At 38.1% G+C, this 18,198-nt stretch overlaps 1 protein-coding gene across 2 annotated transcripts in view; it reads left to right on the top strand.

Annotated features, from left to right (window-relative positions):
- slc12a5a (solute carrier family 12 member 5a) overlaps positions 1–18,198 on the top strand; it is a 463,886-nt gene that overhangs the window by 443,383 nt on the left and 2,305 nt on the right. The window contains exons 17-25 of one of the 2 annotated variants that reach the window (XM_072912855.1): positions 237–405; positions 6,403–6,598; positions 6,671–6,840; positions 6,909–7,040; positions 9,076–9,183; positions 11,745–11,870; positions 15,289–15,491; positions 15,601–15,615; positions 15,745–15,878. In XM_072912855.1, the coding sequence (XP_072768956.1) occupies positions 237–405; positions 6,403–6,598; positions 6,671–6,840; positions 6,909–7,040; positions 9,076–9,183; positions 11,745–11,870; positions 15,289–15,491; positions 15,601–15,615; positions 15,745–15,878 (1,253 nt within the window). Of the gene's footprint in view, positions 1–236; positions 406–6,402; positions 6,599–6,670; positions 6,841–6,908; positions 7,041–9,075; positions 9,184–11,744; positions 11,871–15,249; positions 15,492–15,600; positions 15,616–15,744; positions 15,879–18,198 lie in introns of both variants that reach the window. The other variant, XM_061940088.2, reaches the window with a different exon arrangement.

Here is an 18,198-nt window from a genome sequence, read left to right as displayed (position 1 = left end):
AATGGGTTGTACTTGTATAGCGCTTTTCTACCTTCAATGTACTCAAAGCGCTTTGACACTACTTCCACATTTACCCATTCACACACACATTCACACACTGATGGAGGGAGCTGCCATGCAAGGCGCTAACCAGCACCCATCAGGAGCAAGCGATGCTAACGCGATTGTCCGTGTGGACGTGTTACGGACGTGACTTTTTCCACTGACCTCGGTTTTGTGTGACCCCCCGCGCCCAGGCCCCAGCTGCTGGTGCTGGTGAGCACGGACAGCGAGCAGAACATAGAGCAGCCTCGCCTGCTCTCGCTCACCAACCAGCTCAAGGCAGGCAAAGGTCTGACCATTGTGGGAACGGCGCTGGAAGGCACTTACCTGGACAACTACGACCAGGCCCAGCGTGCAGAGCAGGTGGGTGTGGCTCCACTTTGCATCCTCACCTCAAACATGGACCTTCTTGAAGGGGACCTGTCATGCAAAAACATTTTTTCTTACCTATTGGTGCCTTTTTTGTGTATTTCCCGAAAATGTTTGGAATTTGTTCTGTCCTGTGAATTTTTTCCTGAGTGTGACAACGTCTCCATAGTTTTACCGGAAAAGCTTTGTGTGAGTCCGCCATTGTAGTCGGACGCGTTATCTTTATCCTCTTGTTGTGGGGCAGACTGGCTCGTACATGCACATGCATCCTCCCCTGTTGCCGTTACTATGGAGTGAAATTACTGGCAAAACTCCACAAACACACAACATTTTTTGGTAACACTTTAGTATGGGGAACATATTCTAAGTAACAAAGACTTAATTTAGAGCTATTTGGACACTAGGGGAACATATAAGGGTTAGGGTTACCAATAAGCAATAATTCTGAGGTCATTGAGGTAAGACTCTTAATAAGTGCTTAATAATGACTAATTAAGAGGCAATATGTTACTGATTTGCATGTTAATAAGCAACTAATTAATGGTGAATAAGTTCCACGTACTAAAGTGTTACCAATTTTTTTGCTCACGACCATCAATGTGCAAGAAAAATAACTATTTTCTGCATGTAAAAAACACATTTGCAAGTATAAAAAACAATTTTCTTCAATTAAAAAAAAGATTTGCAAGTTAAAAAAAAGATTTTCTGCAATTTAAAAATATATATATTTGCAAGTATAAAAAACATTTTCTCCAATTAAAAAAACGAATCGCAAGTTTAAAAAAAAAAACACTTTCTGCATGTAAAATAATGATTCGCAACTAAAAAAAATTATGCGTGTACAAAATGTTTATATATATAGTATAAAAATAATTTTCATTCGCAAGTAAAAAAAACCCGCTATTTTCCTCAATAAAAAAACAGTTCTTAAGTAAAAAACAAACCAATTTTGTTCAATTAAAACTAAATTTGCAAGTAAAAAAAATATCTTAAATTAAAAAAAACAATTTTCTGTAAATATATATATGCAAGTAAAAATGATTTGCAAGTATAAAAACTTTTCTTTTATAACTAGTAAAAAAAGAAAACAACTCTCTTCAGTTAAAGAAAAGATTCTCAAGTAAAAAAAAACGTCTCTCTTCAATAAAAAATAATTTACGAGTAAAAAAATTTTTTTAAATAAAAAGACAATTTTCTGTAAAAAAGAAATGCAAATAAAAACTATTCGCAAGTATAAAATATATATTTTTAACTAAATGATACACAAGTAAAAAACACTTTTTTCTTCAATCATTGTTTATGAGTAAATTTCGACATTACGACATTATTCATAAAAAATTATTCGCAAGTAAAAAAAAAAAAAATGTTTTTGAATTCTCCAAGTAAAAAATGTTTTCGCAAGTATATAAACATTTTTTTTTGTAAGTAAAAAAACGAACTTACAGGTTAATAACCTACAAGGTGAGCTTGTTTCCTCTGTCTTCTGTCCGCCATTGTACTCCCCACCTGCCTCTTCTTTGGTATTTTTGGCGGAAGGCACCATGCGCAAATAACAGTAGCTCTGATGGCCTTAAATTGACTCAGCAGCACCACCTGTCGTTGTAGAGTGCGAATTAAAGGTGCTCTGAGTGCAAGTTTGTGGATCGCGCAGGGCAGAATAGTACTGCCAAAAGTTTTAACTTGAAGAAATGTGTTTTTATACTTGCTAATAATTTTTTTACTTGCAGAAAATTGTTTTTATACCTGCTAATCATTGTCTTACTTGCAGAAAATTGTTATACTTGCTTATTGTTTTATACCTGCAGAAAATTGTTTTGATACTTGCTAATAGTTTTTTTTACTTGCAGAAAATTGTTTTTATACTTGCTAATCGTTTTGTTTACTTGCAGAAAATTGTTTTTATACGTGCTAATCGTTTTTTTATTTGCAGAAATTGTTTTTATACTTGCTAATTGTTTTGTTTACTTGCAGAAAATTGTTTTTATACTTACTAATATTTTTTTTTACTTACAGAAACCGTTTTTATACTTGCTAATAGTTTTTTTTACTTGCAGAAATTTGTTTTAATATTTGCAGAAATTAGTTTTAATACTTGCTAATCGTTTTTTTACTTGCAGAAATGTGTTTTAATATTTGCAGAAATTTGTTTTAATACTTGCTAATTGTTTTGTTTACTTGCAGAAAATTGTTTTTATACTTGCTAATATTTTTTTTTACTTACAGAAATGTGTTTTTATACTTGCTAATCGTTTTGTTTACTTGCAGAAAATAGTTTTATACTTGCTAATAATTTGTTTACTTGCAGAAAATCGTTTTTATACTTGCTATTAGTATTTTTTGATTGAATAATATATAATATAATATAAGCGTATAGTTTGAACTTATATCTGTCAGTAGACTCCACATGGAAGTGCTAAAAACGACAACTTGGCTGACGGGGATATAGCGCAGTCGAAGTGGAGGCACGTAAATAAGACCGGCCACAAAACGCCGCATGCTGAAGAGACGGTCTGAAAGTGCCCTGAAGATGATCTGTAAAACATGATCTATGCAACATTTTGAGCAAAGAACCACCATTACAACACAAGAAAGTGTTTAAGTCAAACACAAACTTTTTTTCGTCAAATTTAGAAACCTTTTTCTGATAAGAATCAATGAAAATCCTAAGAATTTGTTCCAAAGTCAAACTGTCGCCATCATAAACCCTTTATCTTTACTTTAGCCCTTTAAGATAGTCATTCATAACTCTACTAGTGTTAAAATAAGTTAATTACCTTGTAATAAAACTACTACTAAAAGTGTGAAAAGAAGTTAAAGGCTTACAGAGCAGGGTCACTGCATTTATTGATTTTGTTTGGATTTCATTTTGATCATGCACATAATTACAATATGGTTCATCACATATTTGCAATTTCACATTTCAACATGTCTGAAGAGGAGTAGGAAGAAGAAGATCTCAATTAATGCTACCCCGTTTTTCAATTATTACACACATTTGTTTAGTCACTGTACCTAATATATAACTCAAATAACCAATACGTAAATTAATAAATCAATAAAGTGTTATAAACACATCAATAAGTTGACATGAATGGATAAATAAAAAGTTATAATGCACATAATGTGCTGGTTATGTAATCGACGACTGGATTATGTCTCATAAATGTTTTTAATTAACCGTACTGAACAGACAGGACAAGTTCAACTTACGGTTCTACGGTTATCATCATCGTATTTGCCATCACTTAAGACCTCCTGGGGGTGACGTCACACAAAAAAAGCCAAAGAAAAAGCAAGCATGCACGGTTTATTCAGCGTACTTTTACCGAAAACGTATTTGATTCCTCACTGAACGAGATCTTGGCGATCCAAAGGTCAAATTCCTTGTCCAAAGAAGTAAGAACCAAGTCATATAACGCCATAAAATACTGCAAAAGCGCTTTTATTGATGTACTGCAATGACTCAGTGGTCATTCGAGTGAACACTTAAGCTTCCCAGAGGTCCTTTTTTTTAATTTTTAATAACGGTGCAGAAAAAAACACACGTTTTTATTAAACAATCAAGTGAGTAAAAGGAGTCGTTAAATGAAGGCTTGAATTGATTTCGGCTCCTCCACTGAAGTCAAGGCACAAATGTGACGCACGTCCGAAACTAATCTTTCCACATGCATAAAAACATTAGAAAAGGTTGGCCGCACCCACCAAATTTTAGAATAAATAAATATTCTTTCATATATTAGCCGCACCGCACCATAAGCTGCAGATACATACGAAATATTTTTGTAAATGTTTATTTACATCCAATAATTGTTTCTAAACGGTGTCTGTAACACGGCAGTAAAACGGATGATCAAACAAAACAGAAGTCATCGCACTACTATCTGAGGAAGCTAGCTCTCCAATCAGCGAAACAGACTCAATAACTGACGTGAATTTACGAAACCGAAACAAGACAAAAAAAAATGCCATTGTAAGTTAATAATACTAACACAGATACTCGTCAACGTGTTAGCATATTAGCTAATGCTAACGACGCTAGCTTGATTACATTACGATAGCACGTAGCAATATGCATGAAAACACTCCTACAGACAGTTTAGTAAGTATGAATTGGTTTAGTTATATTGTAAAACTTAAAAACATTGCTTGGATGATGAATGAAGAATCCATAGAATTGTAGACAAAACGTGGATATTTTTTTGGTTAAAGGCACGAAACCGGAAGTACAAAACCCAAAACCAGTAAAGTTGACACGTTGTGTAATTCGTAAATAAAAACAAAATACAATGATTTGCAAATCCTTTCCAACTTATATTCAATTGAGTAGACTGCAAAGACAAGATATTTAAAGTTCGAACTAAGAAAACTTTATTTTTTGCAAATATTAGCTCATTTGGAATTTGATGCCTGCAACATGTTTAAAAAAAAGCTGGCACAAGTGACAAAAAAGACTGAGAAAGTTGAGAAATGCTCATCAAACACTTGTTTGGAACATCCCACAGGTGAACAGGCTAATTGGGAACAGGTGGGTGCCATGATTGGGTACAAAAGCAGCTTCCATGAAATGCTCAGTCTTTCACAAACAAGGATGGGGCGAGGGTCACCACTTTGTGAACAAATGCGTGAGCAAATTGTTTTAAGAGCAACATTTCTCAACCAGCTATTGCAAGGAATTTAGCGATTTCACCATCTACGGTCCATAATATCATCAAAAGGTTCAGAGAATCTGGAGAAATCACTGCACGTAAGCATCAAGGCTGAAAACCAACATTAAATGCATGGGATTTTCGATCACGTGCATCAAAAAGGGACAACCGTGTGTAAAGGATATCACCACATGGGCTCTGGAAAACTTCAGAAAACCACTGTCAAAAACTACAGTTTGTCGCTACATCTGTAAGTGCTAGTTAAAACTCTACTATGCAAAGCCAAAGTCATTTATCAACAACACCCAGAAACGCCGCCGGCTTCGCTGGGCCTGAGCTCATCTAAAATGGACTGATGCAAAGTGGAAAAGTGTTCTGTGGTCTGACGAGTCCACATTTCAAATTGTTTTTTGAAACTGTGGTCGTCATGTCCTCCGGAACAAAGAGGAAAAGAACCATCCAGATTGTTATGGGTGCAAAGATGAAAAGCCAGCATCTGTGATGGTATGGAGGTGTATTAGTGGGTAACTTACACATCTGTGAAGGCACCATTAATGCTGAAAGGTACATACAGGTTTTTGGAGCAACATATGTTGCCATCCAAGCAAAGTTACCATGGACGCCCCTGCTTATTTCAGCAAGACAAGCCACATCTTACAACAGCGTGGCTTCATAGTAAAAGAGTGCGGGTACTAGACTGGCCTGCCTGTAGTCCAGACCTGTCTCCCGTTGAAAATGTGTGGTGCATTATGAAGCCTAAAATACCACAACGGAGACCCCCGGACTGTTGAACAACTTAAGCTGTACATCAAGCAAGAATGGGAAAGAATTCCACCTGAAAAGGTTAAAAAATGTGTCTCCTCAGTTCCCAAACGTTTACTTAAAAGGAAAGGCCATGTAACACAGTGGTAAAAATGCCCCTGTGCCAACTTTTTTGCTGCCATTAAATTCTAAGTTAATGATTATTTGTAGTTTCTCAGTTCGAACATTAAATATCTTGTCTTTGCAGTCTATTCGGTTGTATATAAGTTGGAAAGGATTTGTAAATCATTGTGTTCTGTTTTTATTTACGAATAACACAAGGTGCCAACTTCACTGGTTTTGGGTTTGGCACATTGTGCAGTAAGCGAACTCGTCCAGTAGATGGGAGCCATAGCAGGAAACAATAATGCAACTTTTCAGTGTCTCTGTCGGTGTTGAAAACGATTGATGGAACACAAAACATCATCCAAATCCATAAACTAGCCGCACTGTTTTATGAGCCGCAGGGTCCAAAGCGTGGGGAAAAAGTAGTGGCTTATAATGGGTATTTCCATGAGCTCACCATGAAGTGATGTCCTCGCAGGCGCTGCATAAGCTGATGGAGACGGAGAAGCTGAAGGGCTTCTGTCAGGTGACGGTGTCGTCCAACATGCGCGACGCCACCTCCCACCTGCTGCAGGCCAGCGGCCTGGGCGGCCTCAAGCACAACGCCGTGTTGGTGTCGTGGCCGCGCAACTGGCGGCAGGGAGACGAGCACCAGACCTGTAGGAACTTCATCGGTGGGGCTGTCCTCCAACATGGCCGTTGTGTGGAGCGGCACGTTCCCCTGTAATCGCACGAGTCTCCCGCAGAGTTGGTGAGAGAGACGACGGCGGCCCGCCTGGCTCTGCTGGTGCCCAAGAACATCTCGGCCTTCCCGTCCAACGGCGAGCGCTTCACCGAGGGTCACATCGACGTCTGGTGGATCGTCCACGATGGAGGCATGCTGATGCTGCTCCCCTTCCTTCTCCGCCAGCACAAGGTCCTCCTCGCCTGACCTTCTCGCGTCCAACTTCTGCCTCTGGTTCTGACTTTTTCTGTACTGCTCAGGTCTGGAGGAAGTGCAAGATGCGCATCTTCACCGTGGCCCAGTTGGACGACAACAGCATCCAGATGAAGAAAGACCTGACCACCTTCCTCTATCATCTCCGCATCGATGCCATGGTGGAGGTGGTGGAAATGGTGAGCTCCTAAAAAGACATTTATTCAAACGTATTTCAGTTTGTTAAGCATACACTGCAAAAACTGAAATCTAAGTAAGATGAAATATCTCAAATAAGGGTGATATTTGCTTATTTTCTGTCTGATAAGATCATTCTTCTCACTAAGCAGATTTTATGTTAGTGTTTTACTTGTTTTAAGGGTTTTGGTCCTAAATGATCTCAGTAAGATATTACAGCTTGTTGCTGAGATTTGATGAGCAATATAAAACTACTTTTTTAAAGTAATCATTTCTTATTTCAAGCATGAAAAAAAAATCATGACTTTGACACAATTGTGTCTCATAATTAAAACAGATGACAGCCAAATGGACTTTACTGTTTTATTTTCAATGAAACAATAGAAAATACGTACTCATATAGTAGTGCACTTGTTATTAGTGAGAATATACTTATTTTAAGGTATTTTTGGGTTCATTGAGGTTAGCTCATTTTACTTGTTTTGGAAAGTCTTGACAAGCCGAATTTTCTTGTTCTATTGGCAGATCATTTTGCTTAGTTCAAGTAAAATACCCCTCATTTTTTTCTTTTTTTTTCTTGTTTTTGAACACTGACTTTTTGCAGTGAGCGCCGCGGTACTAATGAATTAAAAATGGTATTACACTGCTTCTGGAAAATACCGGAACTGTGGAGACACAAGTTAAAGTACCAATGATTGTCACACACACACTAGGTGTGGTGAAATGTGTCCTCTGCATTTGACCCATCACCTTGTTCACCCCCTGGGAGGTGAGGGGAGCAGTGAGCAGCAACGGTGGCTGCGCTCGGGAATCATTTTTGGTGATTTAACCCCCAATTCCAACCCTTGATGCTGAGTGCCAAGCAGGGAGGTAATGTGTCCCCTTTTTATAGTCTTTTGGTATGACTCGGCCGGGGTTTGAACTCACAACCTACCGATCTCAGGGCGGACACTCTAACCACTAGGCCACAAGAGGGAGAATGGACGTATTTTGGCATAAAAACAAACGATAAAGATGAATTTTTTTCATACTGAAACGCCGCCCTGGAAGCGGTGCTTTAAACACGGACGGTTGTACTTCCTTCCAGTACAAGGCAATAAAACCGGAAGTAGATTTCCAACACCTGCATTGAGCGAACACGTCCAGAAGACGGCGCCGTAGCACAAACAATAAAACGCCGTTTGAATGTCTCTGCTTGGCTTTAACGAAAACTATTGAATACAAGCAATTAGCGAAGACAAATCCATGAATTAGCAGCACCGTTTTATAAGCCGCAGGGTTCAGTGTGTAGGAAAATAGTAGCGGCCTATAGTCTGTAATTTACGGTAAAACTATAATATTGTACATTCATATTCAAATATTATACAGTTATGCGGCCCATATTGCATTTTCTTCTCCTACTTTATTATTGTTAATGTATTTGTTTTCACTACAGTATTTTGCATCTGGAGTTGCTATGATGTGCTAAGTGGCGTTACAGACCTCAGTAGCGATGACAGCTTCTTTGTGCTGTAAAACGTACAAACTCACTCACTTCGAGTGATGAATGAAGAATATTTTCGCGCAGGAACGCTATGCACGGTTTTACTCCCTTCCGGTTCAAGGCATTAAAACAGGAAGTAGATTTCCAACACCTGCATTGAGCAAACACGTCCAGAAGATGGCGCCGTAGCACAAACAATAACACACGGTTGGAATGTCTCTGCCTGGCTTTAATGAAAACTATTGAATACAAGCAATTAGCGAAGACAAATCCATGAATTAGCCGTACCGTTTTATAAGCCGCAGGGTTCAAAGCGTAGGAAAAAAGTTGCGGCTTATAGTCCTGAATTAAAACTGTTTAGCACCCTTTTTTTTTTTGCATTTTTCTCTCCTATTTTATTATTTTTTATTAATGTTTTTTTTTTCTTACTAGAGTATTTTGCATCTGGAGTTGCTATGAGGTGCTATGATGTGCTAAGTGGCGTTACAGACCTCAGTAGCGATGGCAGCTTCTTTGCTTCTGTTGCTTTGTGCTCACCGTGTGTTTGTCCCCAGCACGACAGCGACATCTCGGCCTACACCTACGAGAAGACCCTGGTGATGGAGCAGCGCTCGCAGATGCTGAAGCAGATCAACCTGACCAAGACCGAGCGTGAGAGGGAGGTAGGAAAGTTTGGCCAGCTCAAAGACGCGTGCACAAATGGGACTCGACGGGCGCAGCTCGGCGTGGCTTTGATTTGATTCGACGCGACACGCCAGCGCCGCCGGACGCGAGCATATTTAGTCTTAAATGGGAAGAGTGGGGACGCCATATTGGACGTCTCCAGCTTGGCCGTGACGGCATGAGGTCTGAGCAAAGGGAGTGAATACAGAGATGTTGATCTAAACGCACATCTATGGTTATCATCACAGCCCCCACCTGTGGAACTTCCTGCCAGGTAGTCTCAGGAATGACCTTTTTTTTTTCAAGGTTAAAGACACACCTTTTTAAGCAGGCTTTTTACTGATCCATGTTTAAAACTCTTCTCAGGTATTTTATTGTATTGTTAGGGTTTTCTACACCAATATTCATCTATTTATTATTCAACTTCAACTTATTATCCTTCTTCAGATTTTGTCGCGTTCTACCTTCCACATTTTTCACCCGATTCAAACCATTCCAACTTCAAACTGATGCCTATTCAGGAATTGTGGGATTTCCCTTGAAAAATTCCCAGATTTCCCAGAATTCTAGACATTTTTCCCATTCAGAATGAATTGGCCATTTTTCAAACTTTTCCCATTTCCACATTTTTCAACCGATTCCAACCATTCTACCTCCAACACATTCCACCATTCTGGAAATTCAAACTTCTCTTTTTCCAAGTTTAAAAAAATTCCAGGATTTTCCAGAATTCCTGCTTTTCCAAAGCCCTATTTCCACCCTTTTTTCTGGCGACTACTCCTTCCACATTTTTCAACGCATTTCAACTGTTCCACCGTCAAAACATTCCTCTTAATCAGGACAAAAAACAAAGTTGTTTTTTGAACTGGAAAAATTCCCGGATTTCCCGAAATTCCAGGAATTCCGTAATACCATTTCTCAATTCAACATGTTACTACTTCAACATTTCTCGACCGATTTGAAAAATTCCAACACCAACCATTTCAACTCATTCAGACCATTCAAGTTTTTTACCATTTAAAAAAAAAAAAAAAAAATCCCGCTTTTCCCGAACGAAATTCCCAAATTTTTGGGAAATTCCCATGGAAATGAATGGGACATTCTTCAAACTTCCACAATTACCACATTCTTCAAACCATTTCACCTTTGACACATTCCACCATTCTGGAAATTCGAACTACCCTTTTTCGAAGTTAAAAAAAAATTCCAGATTTTCCTGAAACTCCCTAATACCATTTACTACTTCAACATTTTTTGCCCGATTTAAACAATTGTAATACCAACCAATTCAGCTCATTCAGGACATTCATGCTCCTAATCATTTTCAAAAAAATCCTGCTTTTCCCAAAATTCCTAAATTTCCAGGAAGTTCCCGTTGCAATGAATGGAAAATTTCTCCAAGTTGCACAATTCCCACATTTTCAACCTATTTAAACCATTCCAACATTAACACATTCCACTCATCCTGGACATTCAAACTAACACTTTCTCAAGTTCCAAACCAAATTCCGGTGTTCCTGGAAATGCAAACTCTTCAACATTCAAACCATTTCAACATTAGTATTTTTTATTTTTATTTCATTTTTTTTTTTGTCATAAAAAAATACAATCATGTGTTCTTACGACTGTATCCCTTGCAGACTGTATTGATATATATTGATATATAATGTAGGAACCAGAATATTAATAACAGAAAGAAACAACCCTTTTGTGTGAATGAGTATAAATGGGGGAGGGAGGGTTTTTTTGGGTTGGTGCACTAATTGCAAGTGTATCTTGTGTTTTTATGTTGATTTAATAAAAAAAAATGTTTTTAATTTTAAATTTTTATTTTTATTTTTTTAATTAGTTTTTTTTTCATTTCTTGTGCGGCCCGGTACCAATCGATCCACGGCCCGGTGGTTGAGGACCACTGTCCTAAATGACATAAATCGGTTGGTGTTGGATTTTTTTTTTTTAATGGGTTGAGAAATGTTGACGTAATACCAATTTGAATTGAGAATGTTTTTGCTTTGTGGCATTCACACAAATAGATGAGTTTTTGGTGTAGAATCTGATATATTTACACACAGTGTTACTGTTCAAATTGTGTGGCCAAAAATATTCAATATACCTGTTAAATAAAACCGTTGCCTTGTTTTGAATGAATACTTAGGCCTACTACGCTACTGTATTTTTACTGTTGGTCATTATGGTGATACTTGGTGGGAAAAGTTTGAGAACCACTGTATTGATGTATTATTTATGATTTAATTTGACAGATATTTTAGAACAGGTTTCAAACCACTTTTTTAGGGGTGTTCATTTAGTTCTTCAGTGTTTTTACTCACTCCTCAGTGCCATGTTTTGTTTTTATTATTGTTATTGGTGCTGTTTTTTTAGTGTAAAGCACTTTGTGTTGCCGCCTGCCCGTGTATGAAAAGTGCTAAAAATACATAAATCAAGTTTGATTTGCACTTTTATGGCAGCCACCAGCAGCAACTAAATCACTGCTCCTTAAGACCTCACGTCACTCTTTTTTTTGTTTTGTTTCTGCCTCCTTTCCTCTGCATCCTCACAGATCCAGAGCATTACCGATTCATCCCGTGGCTCCATCCGCCGCAAGAACCCCGCCTCAGTGACCGCTCAGCCGAGTGTAAGCGAAGAAACGCCAGCAGCCAGCAAGGAGGAGAAGCCAGAGGAGGAGGTAGAGGAAGTCTGTCAATTTTCAATATTTTCAGCTCTGCTTTAAAGGCCTACTGAAACCCACTACTACCGACCACGCAGTCTGATAGTTTATATATCAATGATGAAATCTTAACATTGCAACACATGCCAATACGGCCAGGTTAGCTTACTAAAGTGCAATTTTAAATTTTGCGCGAAATATCCTGCTGAAAACGTCTCGGTATGATGACGTCAGCGCGTGACGTCACGGATTGTAGCGGACATTTTGGGACAGCATGGTGGCCAGCTATTAAGTCGTCTGTTTTCATCGCAAAATTCCACAGTATTCTGGACATCTGTGTTGGTGAATCTTTTGCAATTTGTTCAATGAACAATGGAGACCGCAAAGAAGAAAGCTGTAGGTGGGAAGCGGTGTATTGCGGCAGGTGTTGTGCCGTATAACGCACCCCCGCTGTAGAATGCACCCCCTGACTGTTGTGCCGGATAACACAGCCGGTGTTTCATTGTTTACATTCCCGGAAGATGACAGTCATGCTTCACCATTGGCCTGTGGAGAACTGGGACAACAGAGACTCTTACCAGGAAGACTTTGAGTTGGATATGCAGACGCGGTACCGTGAGTACGCATGCAGCTGCGGCTTCCAAACATTTGATCGGTTGCCCGTACGTGCGTGCTGCTATGTACATGTCACGTAGGTAACTTTGGGGACTTTGGGGAAATATATGAGCTGTATGAACTTTGGGGAGGTGAACGGTACTTTGGGCTGTGGGATTGAGTGTGTTGCGCAGGTGTTTGAGTTGTATTGGCGGGTTATATGGACGGGAGGGGGGAGGTGTTTGTTATGCGGGATTAATTTGTGGCATATTAAATATAAGCCTGGTTGTGTTGTGGCTAATAGAGTATATATATGTCTTGTGTTTATTTACTGTTTTAGTCATTCCCAGCTGAATATCAGGTCCCACCCGCCTCTCACAGCATCTTCCCTATCTGAATTGCTCCCACTGCCCTCTAGTCCTTCACTCTCACTTTCCTCATCCACGAATCTTTCATCCTCGCTCAAATTAATGGGGAAATCGTTGCTTTCTCGGTCCGAATCGCTCTCGCTGCTGGTGGCCATGATTGTAAACAATGTGCAGATGTGAGGAGCTCCACAACCTGTGACGTCACGCGCATATCGTCTGCTACTTCCGGTACAGGCAAGGCTTTTTTATCAGCGACCAAAAGTTGCGAACTTTATCGTCGATGTTCTCTACTAAATCCTTTCAGCAAAAATATGGCAATATAGCGAAATGATCAAGTATGACACACAGAATTGACCTGCTATCCCCGTTTAAATAAGAAAATCGCATTTCAGTAGGCCAGTCGCGGTCAAAATACATACACTTGTAAAGAACATAATGTCATGGCTGCCATGAGTTTCCAATCATTTTTACAACTCATGATTAATCATGATTCATCCAAATTCAAAAGTGTGACTAATCTGACGAAAAATGTAATCATTTGACAGCACTAAACAAGACACAAAGGTAGTGTTATTGTCAGAATGTCATACAGGAACATTTTTTAAATGTTTTACTTGACTGTACGCCATTTATTTGCTTTCAGGTAATCGTTTACTGTTATGGTTAAGGAGCATGTAATCTCAAAATATTTTGTGATTAATCTGCATATATACATGATTTATATGATATGTTTTAATTAATTGCATGAGTTACTTGTTGTTTTTGACAGCAATACTTTTTATTTATTTGATGTAATTTAATTTAATTTTATTTTGTTTATTATTTAAGGTAAAATTGTATTACTAACACTAATCAGAAGCTAGTAATATTTGGCCCAACTCGAGATCAAATTAGAGTATATTATGATATTCTAGCATGTTTATATAATTATTTTTTAATATAAGAATACATGCCCATGACCCCGAAAGGTAAAAGCGGTAGAAAATGGATGGATGGATGGATGGATGGATATATATACATAAATATAGATACATATACATATACATAAATATATATATATATATATATATATATATATATATATATATATATATATATATATATATATATATATATATATATATATATATACACACACACATATTAATATATATATAAATACATATAGATATAAATATATATATATAATATACTATATACATATATATATATATATTATATATATATATTATATATAATATATATGTATATATACATATATATATATATATATTTGTGTGTATATATATATATATATATATATATATATATATATATATTCAATATATATATATATATATGTGTGTGTGTGTATTCATATATTAAAAAAAGAGAATTATATAAACATGCTAGAATATCATAAAGGGACAAGCGGTAGAAAATGGATGGATGGATGTATATATATATATATATATATACATATATATATGTATATGTATATGTATATATATATATTTATATATATATATGTATGTATATATTTATATGTATATAATATATCTATTTATATATATATTTATATATATATGTATGTATATATATATGTATATAATATATGTATTTATATATATATTTATATATATGTATGTATGTATATAATACATATATATTTATATGTATATAATATATGTATTTATATATATTTATATATATGTATGTATGTATGTATATATATACATATATATTTATATATATGTGTATATATATATATATACATACATATATATATGTATGTGTATATATGTATATATATATATATATATGTATATTTATATGTATATAATATATATATACACACACACACATAGTGGGGAATTTTGATAAAATTATAATGAATTGTATTTTGAGATAGCTTTGCTAATTCTAACTACTGCAATTGGATGCTAGGAAATCTGACCAAAAAAAAGTGGCAAACAAATTAAATATCCACATTTCTGCGTGCTAACATTAACATTTTCATGTACAATTTTATAATCAAGCCAGTTATTAAACCTTCATCGTTTGTCAGGAGACATCGAACAAGAGTTCTTGTCATGCTCTTGTTTTTGGTAAGGAACAGTTAGGTTGTAAAATTTAATTCTGTTTTTTTTTTGTTTTGATGATAAAACAAAATACTCAAATGTTATTTTTTTAAATGATAATTACAGTTGTTATTATCAAATGCAGAAATAAGTGCTCTGTGTTAATGCAATGGTTGATATGATGTTGTCGCTGATGGCGTCTCCTCACACACACTTCCTCTTTTCTGTCTTTCTCAAACATCGTGTGACTTGACCTTAACATCCCAACATGTCCGCCTCCAACGTGACCTTTCAACTGGTCGATTTACGTGTTAACTCCCCACGGCCCTGCCCCCATTCCGTCTCCCCCCCTCCTCCTCTCCTCCCGTCTCATAGTCAACGTCGACCTCTCCCCCTGTGCCCCCCGCTGCCCAGGTCCAGCTCATCCACGACAACACCACCCCCGCCAGCCCTGCCAGCCCCGCCGCCCCCGCCGCTCCGCCCGAACCGGCCGAGGTGACTCCGAGCCCCGGCGAGCAGGTCCAGATGACCTGGACGGAGAAGTGTGAGAACGAGGCGGGCCAGTCGCCCGGCGCCGCCACACCTGTGGGCATCAAGGACATCTTCAACATGAAGCCGTGAGTTCCTTGGAGTCTTTGCTCGCGTCCTCGCCGGCGTCCTGACACCTCGTAGCGCAGGACGCTCGCCTTAGTTCTCATGTGTCTTTCCCTTCTTGCCCTGCTGCAGTGAATGGGAGAACCTGTAAGTACCCAAAGTCCTCATGACCCTCATTAGCATGGGGACCGTGATTACGTGTGCGAGTGAGCATCTGTCTTAGACCCTCTCGCCTGTCCTCCTGACAACCGCTCTCCTCTCTTTGCGTCCCCGCAGGAACCAGTCCAACGTGCGACGCATGCACACGGCGCTGCGACTCAACGAGGCCATCATCAAAAAGTCCTCGGAGGCCAAGTTGGTCCTCCTCAACATGCCTGGAGCGCCCAAGAACCGAAGCGGTGACGATAACTGTATCCTTTTATGATTGGCATCAGCAGGGAAGTCTTTTATTTTCATATTCATGGTGTATTTTTGCTTTACTTCAACAAACAACATTTTAACATCATATATATATATATATATATATATATATATATATATATATATATATATATATATATATATATATTTATATAGTCGAGGTTTCCGTGGTTTATCTGTACAGTGCTCAATACCGGGGAAGAGCGAAATATACATTAGGTCAAGAAAAAACAGAGGCTTTTTCATCCCGACAATCCTGTTTTTGCAATCCCCTGAAGAGCAGGGAAACCTGCGAAACAGGCTTGTAGGGATGAAATAGCCTCTGCGTTTTTTCCTGACCTAACGTATATACAGTCGTGGTCAAAAGTTTACATACACTTGTAAAGAACATAATGTCATGGCTGTCTTGAGTTTCCAATAATTTTGACAACTCTTATTTTTTTGTGATAGAGTGATTGGAGCACATACTTGTTGGTCACAAAAAACAATCATGAAGTTTGGTTCTTTTATGAATTTATTATGGGTCTACTGAAAATGTGAGCAAAAGTATAAATACAGCAATGTTAATATTTGCTTACATGTCCCTTGGCAAGTTTCACTGCAATAAGGCGCTTTTGGTAGCCATCCACAAGCTTCTGGTGGAATTTCTGACCACTCCTCTTGACAAAATTGGTGCAGTTCAGCTAAATTTGTTGGTTTTCTTCAGCATTGTCCTCACATTTAAGTCAGGACTTTGGGAAGGCCATTCTAAAACCTTCATTCTAGCCTGATTTAGCCATTCCTTTACCACTTTTGACGTGTGTTTGGGGTCATTGTCCTGTTGGAATACCCAACTGCGCCCAAGACCCAATGATGATTTTAGCTTGTCCTGAAGAATTTGGAGGTAATCCTCCTTTTTCATTGTCCAATTTACTCACTGTAAAGCACCAGTTCCATTGGCTGCAAAACAGGCCCAGAGCATAATACCACCACCATCACCATGCTTGACGGTAGGGATGGTGTTTATGGGATTAAAAGCCTCACCTTCTCTCCTCCAAACATATTGCTGGGTATTGTGGCCAAACAGCTCAATTTATGTGTCATCTGACCACAGAAATTTCCTCCAGAAGGTCTTATCTTTGTCCGTGTGATCAGCAGCAAACTTTAGACGAGCCTTAAGGTGTCGTTTCTGGAGCAAGGGCTTCCTTCTTGCATGGTAGCCTCTCAGTCCATGGCGATGCAAAACACGCTTGACTGTGGACACTGACACCTGTGTTCCAGCAGCTTCCAATTCACTGCAGACCTGCGTTTTGGTGGTTCTTGGTTGACTCTTGATCATCCTGACCAATTTTCTCTCAGCAGCAGGTGATAGCTTACGTTTTCTTCCTGATCGCGGCAGTGACAAAACTGTGCCATGCACTTTATACTTACGAACAATTGTCTGCACAGTTGCTCTTGGGACCTTAAGCTGCTTTGAAATGGCCTTTGACTTTCCCATTGTCGCGTTTTGTAACCGGGTCTAATGACTGCATCACATGAGCCCTATTTAAATGGGCTCAGAGAAGTCAACAGGTGTCGTCAATCATAATCACTCACATGAATTTAAGAGGCCATGCCATGAAGCTAATTTGATTTGATTGATAACGTATGTTGCTGTATGTATACTTTTGACCTAGCAGATTTGCTCACATTTTCAGTAGACCCATAATAAATTCATAAAAGAACCAAACTTCATGAATATTTTTATGTGACCAACAAGTATGTGCTCCAATCACTCTATCACAAAAAAATAAAAGTTGTAGAAATGATTGGAAACTCAAGACAGCCATGACATTATGTTTGTCAGGTTCAAACACTGATGAAATCTATTAAACAAGACAAGAGGCAAAGAATTAAACAGAGACAGAATTAAATTTGGACTCAATTGAGGAGACACGCCTGGACACACTGTACTCTTGTACAGTCTCCAGCACGCTCTGCCAAAAGATTGCACGCCTCCTTCTTTTATTTTGGACCCTCCCCGACCACCTGGCCACCGCTGTTTCCAAAGGACAAAGGTCGCAAAAAGTTCACAGAAAAGGTCGTAAACAATTCACAGAAAAGGTCAGTTCAAAAAGAGTTCCATAAAATAGTTCAAAAAGAGTTTGTAAAATAGTTCAAAAAGAGGTCCATAAAATAGTTCAAAAAGAGTTCGTCTGGAAATTGGGCAGATCCTGCCATCTGTCCGCTTTGAAGACCTTGGGTTAGAACAATATCTTTCTGTTGATTACCATACATGAGAGACACAGGAACACCTTCATCTTGCTTCCCCCCCTACACAGTGGAGTTTTA

Source organism: Nerophis lumbriciformis, linkage group LG03 (genome assembly GCF_033978685.3).
Source record: "Nerophis lumbriciformis linkage group LG03, RoL_Nlum_v2.1, whole genome shotgun sequence".
Lineage (NCBI taxonomy): Eukaryota > Metazoa > Chordata > Actinopteri > Syngnathiformes > Syngnathidae > Nerophis > Nerophis lumbriciformis.
Note: the sequence above shows the minus strand (reverse complement) of the source record. Positions and strands in the feature narration are given on the sequence as shown.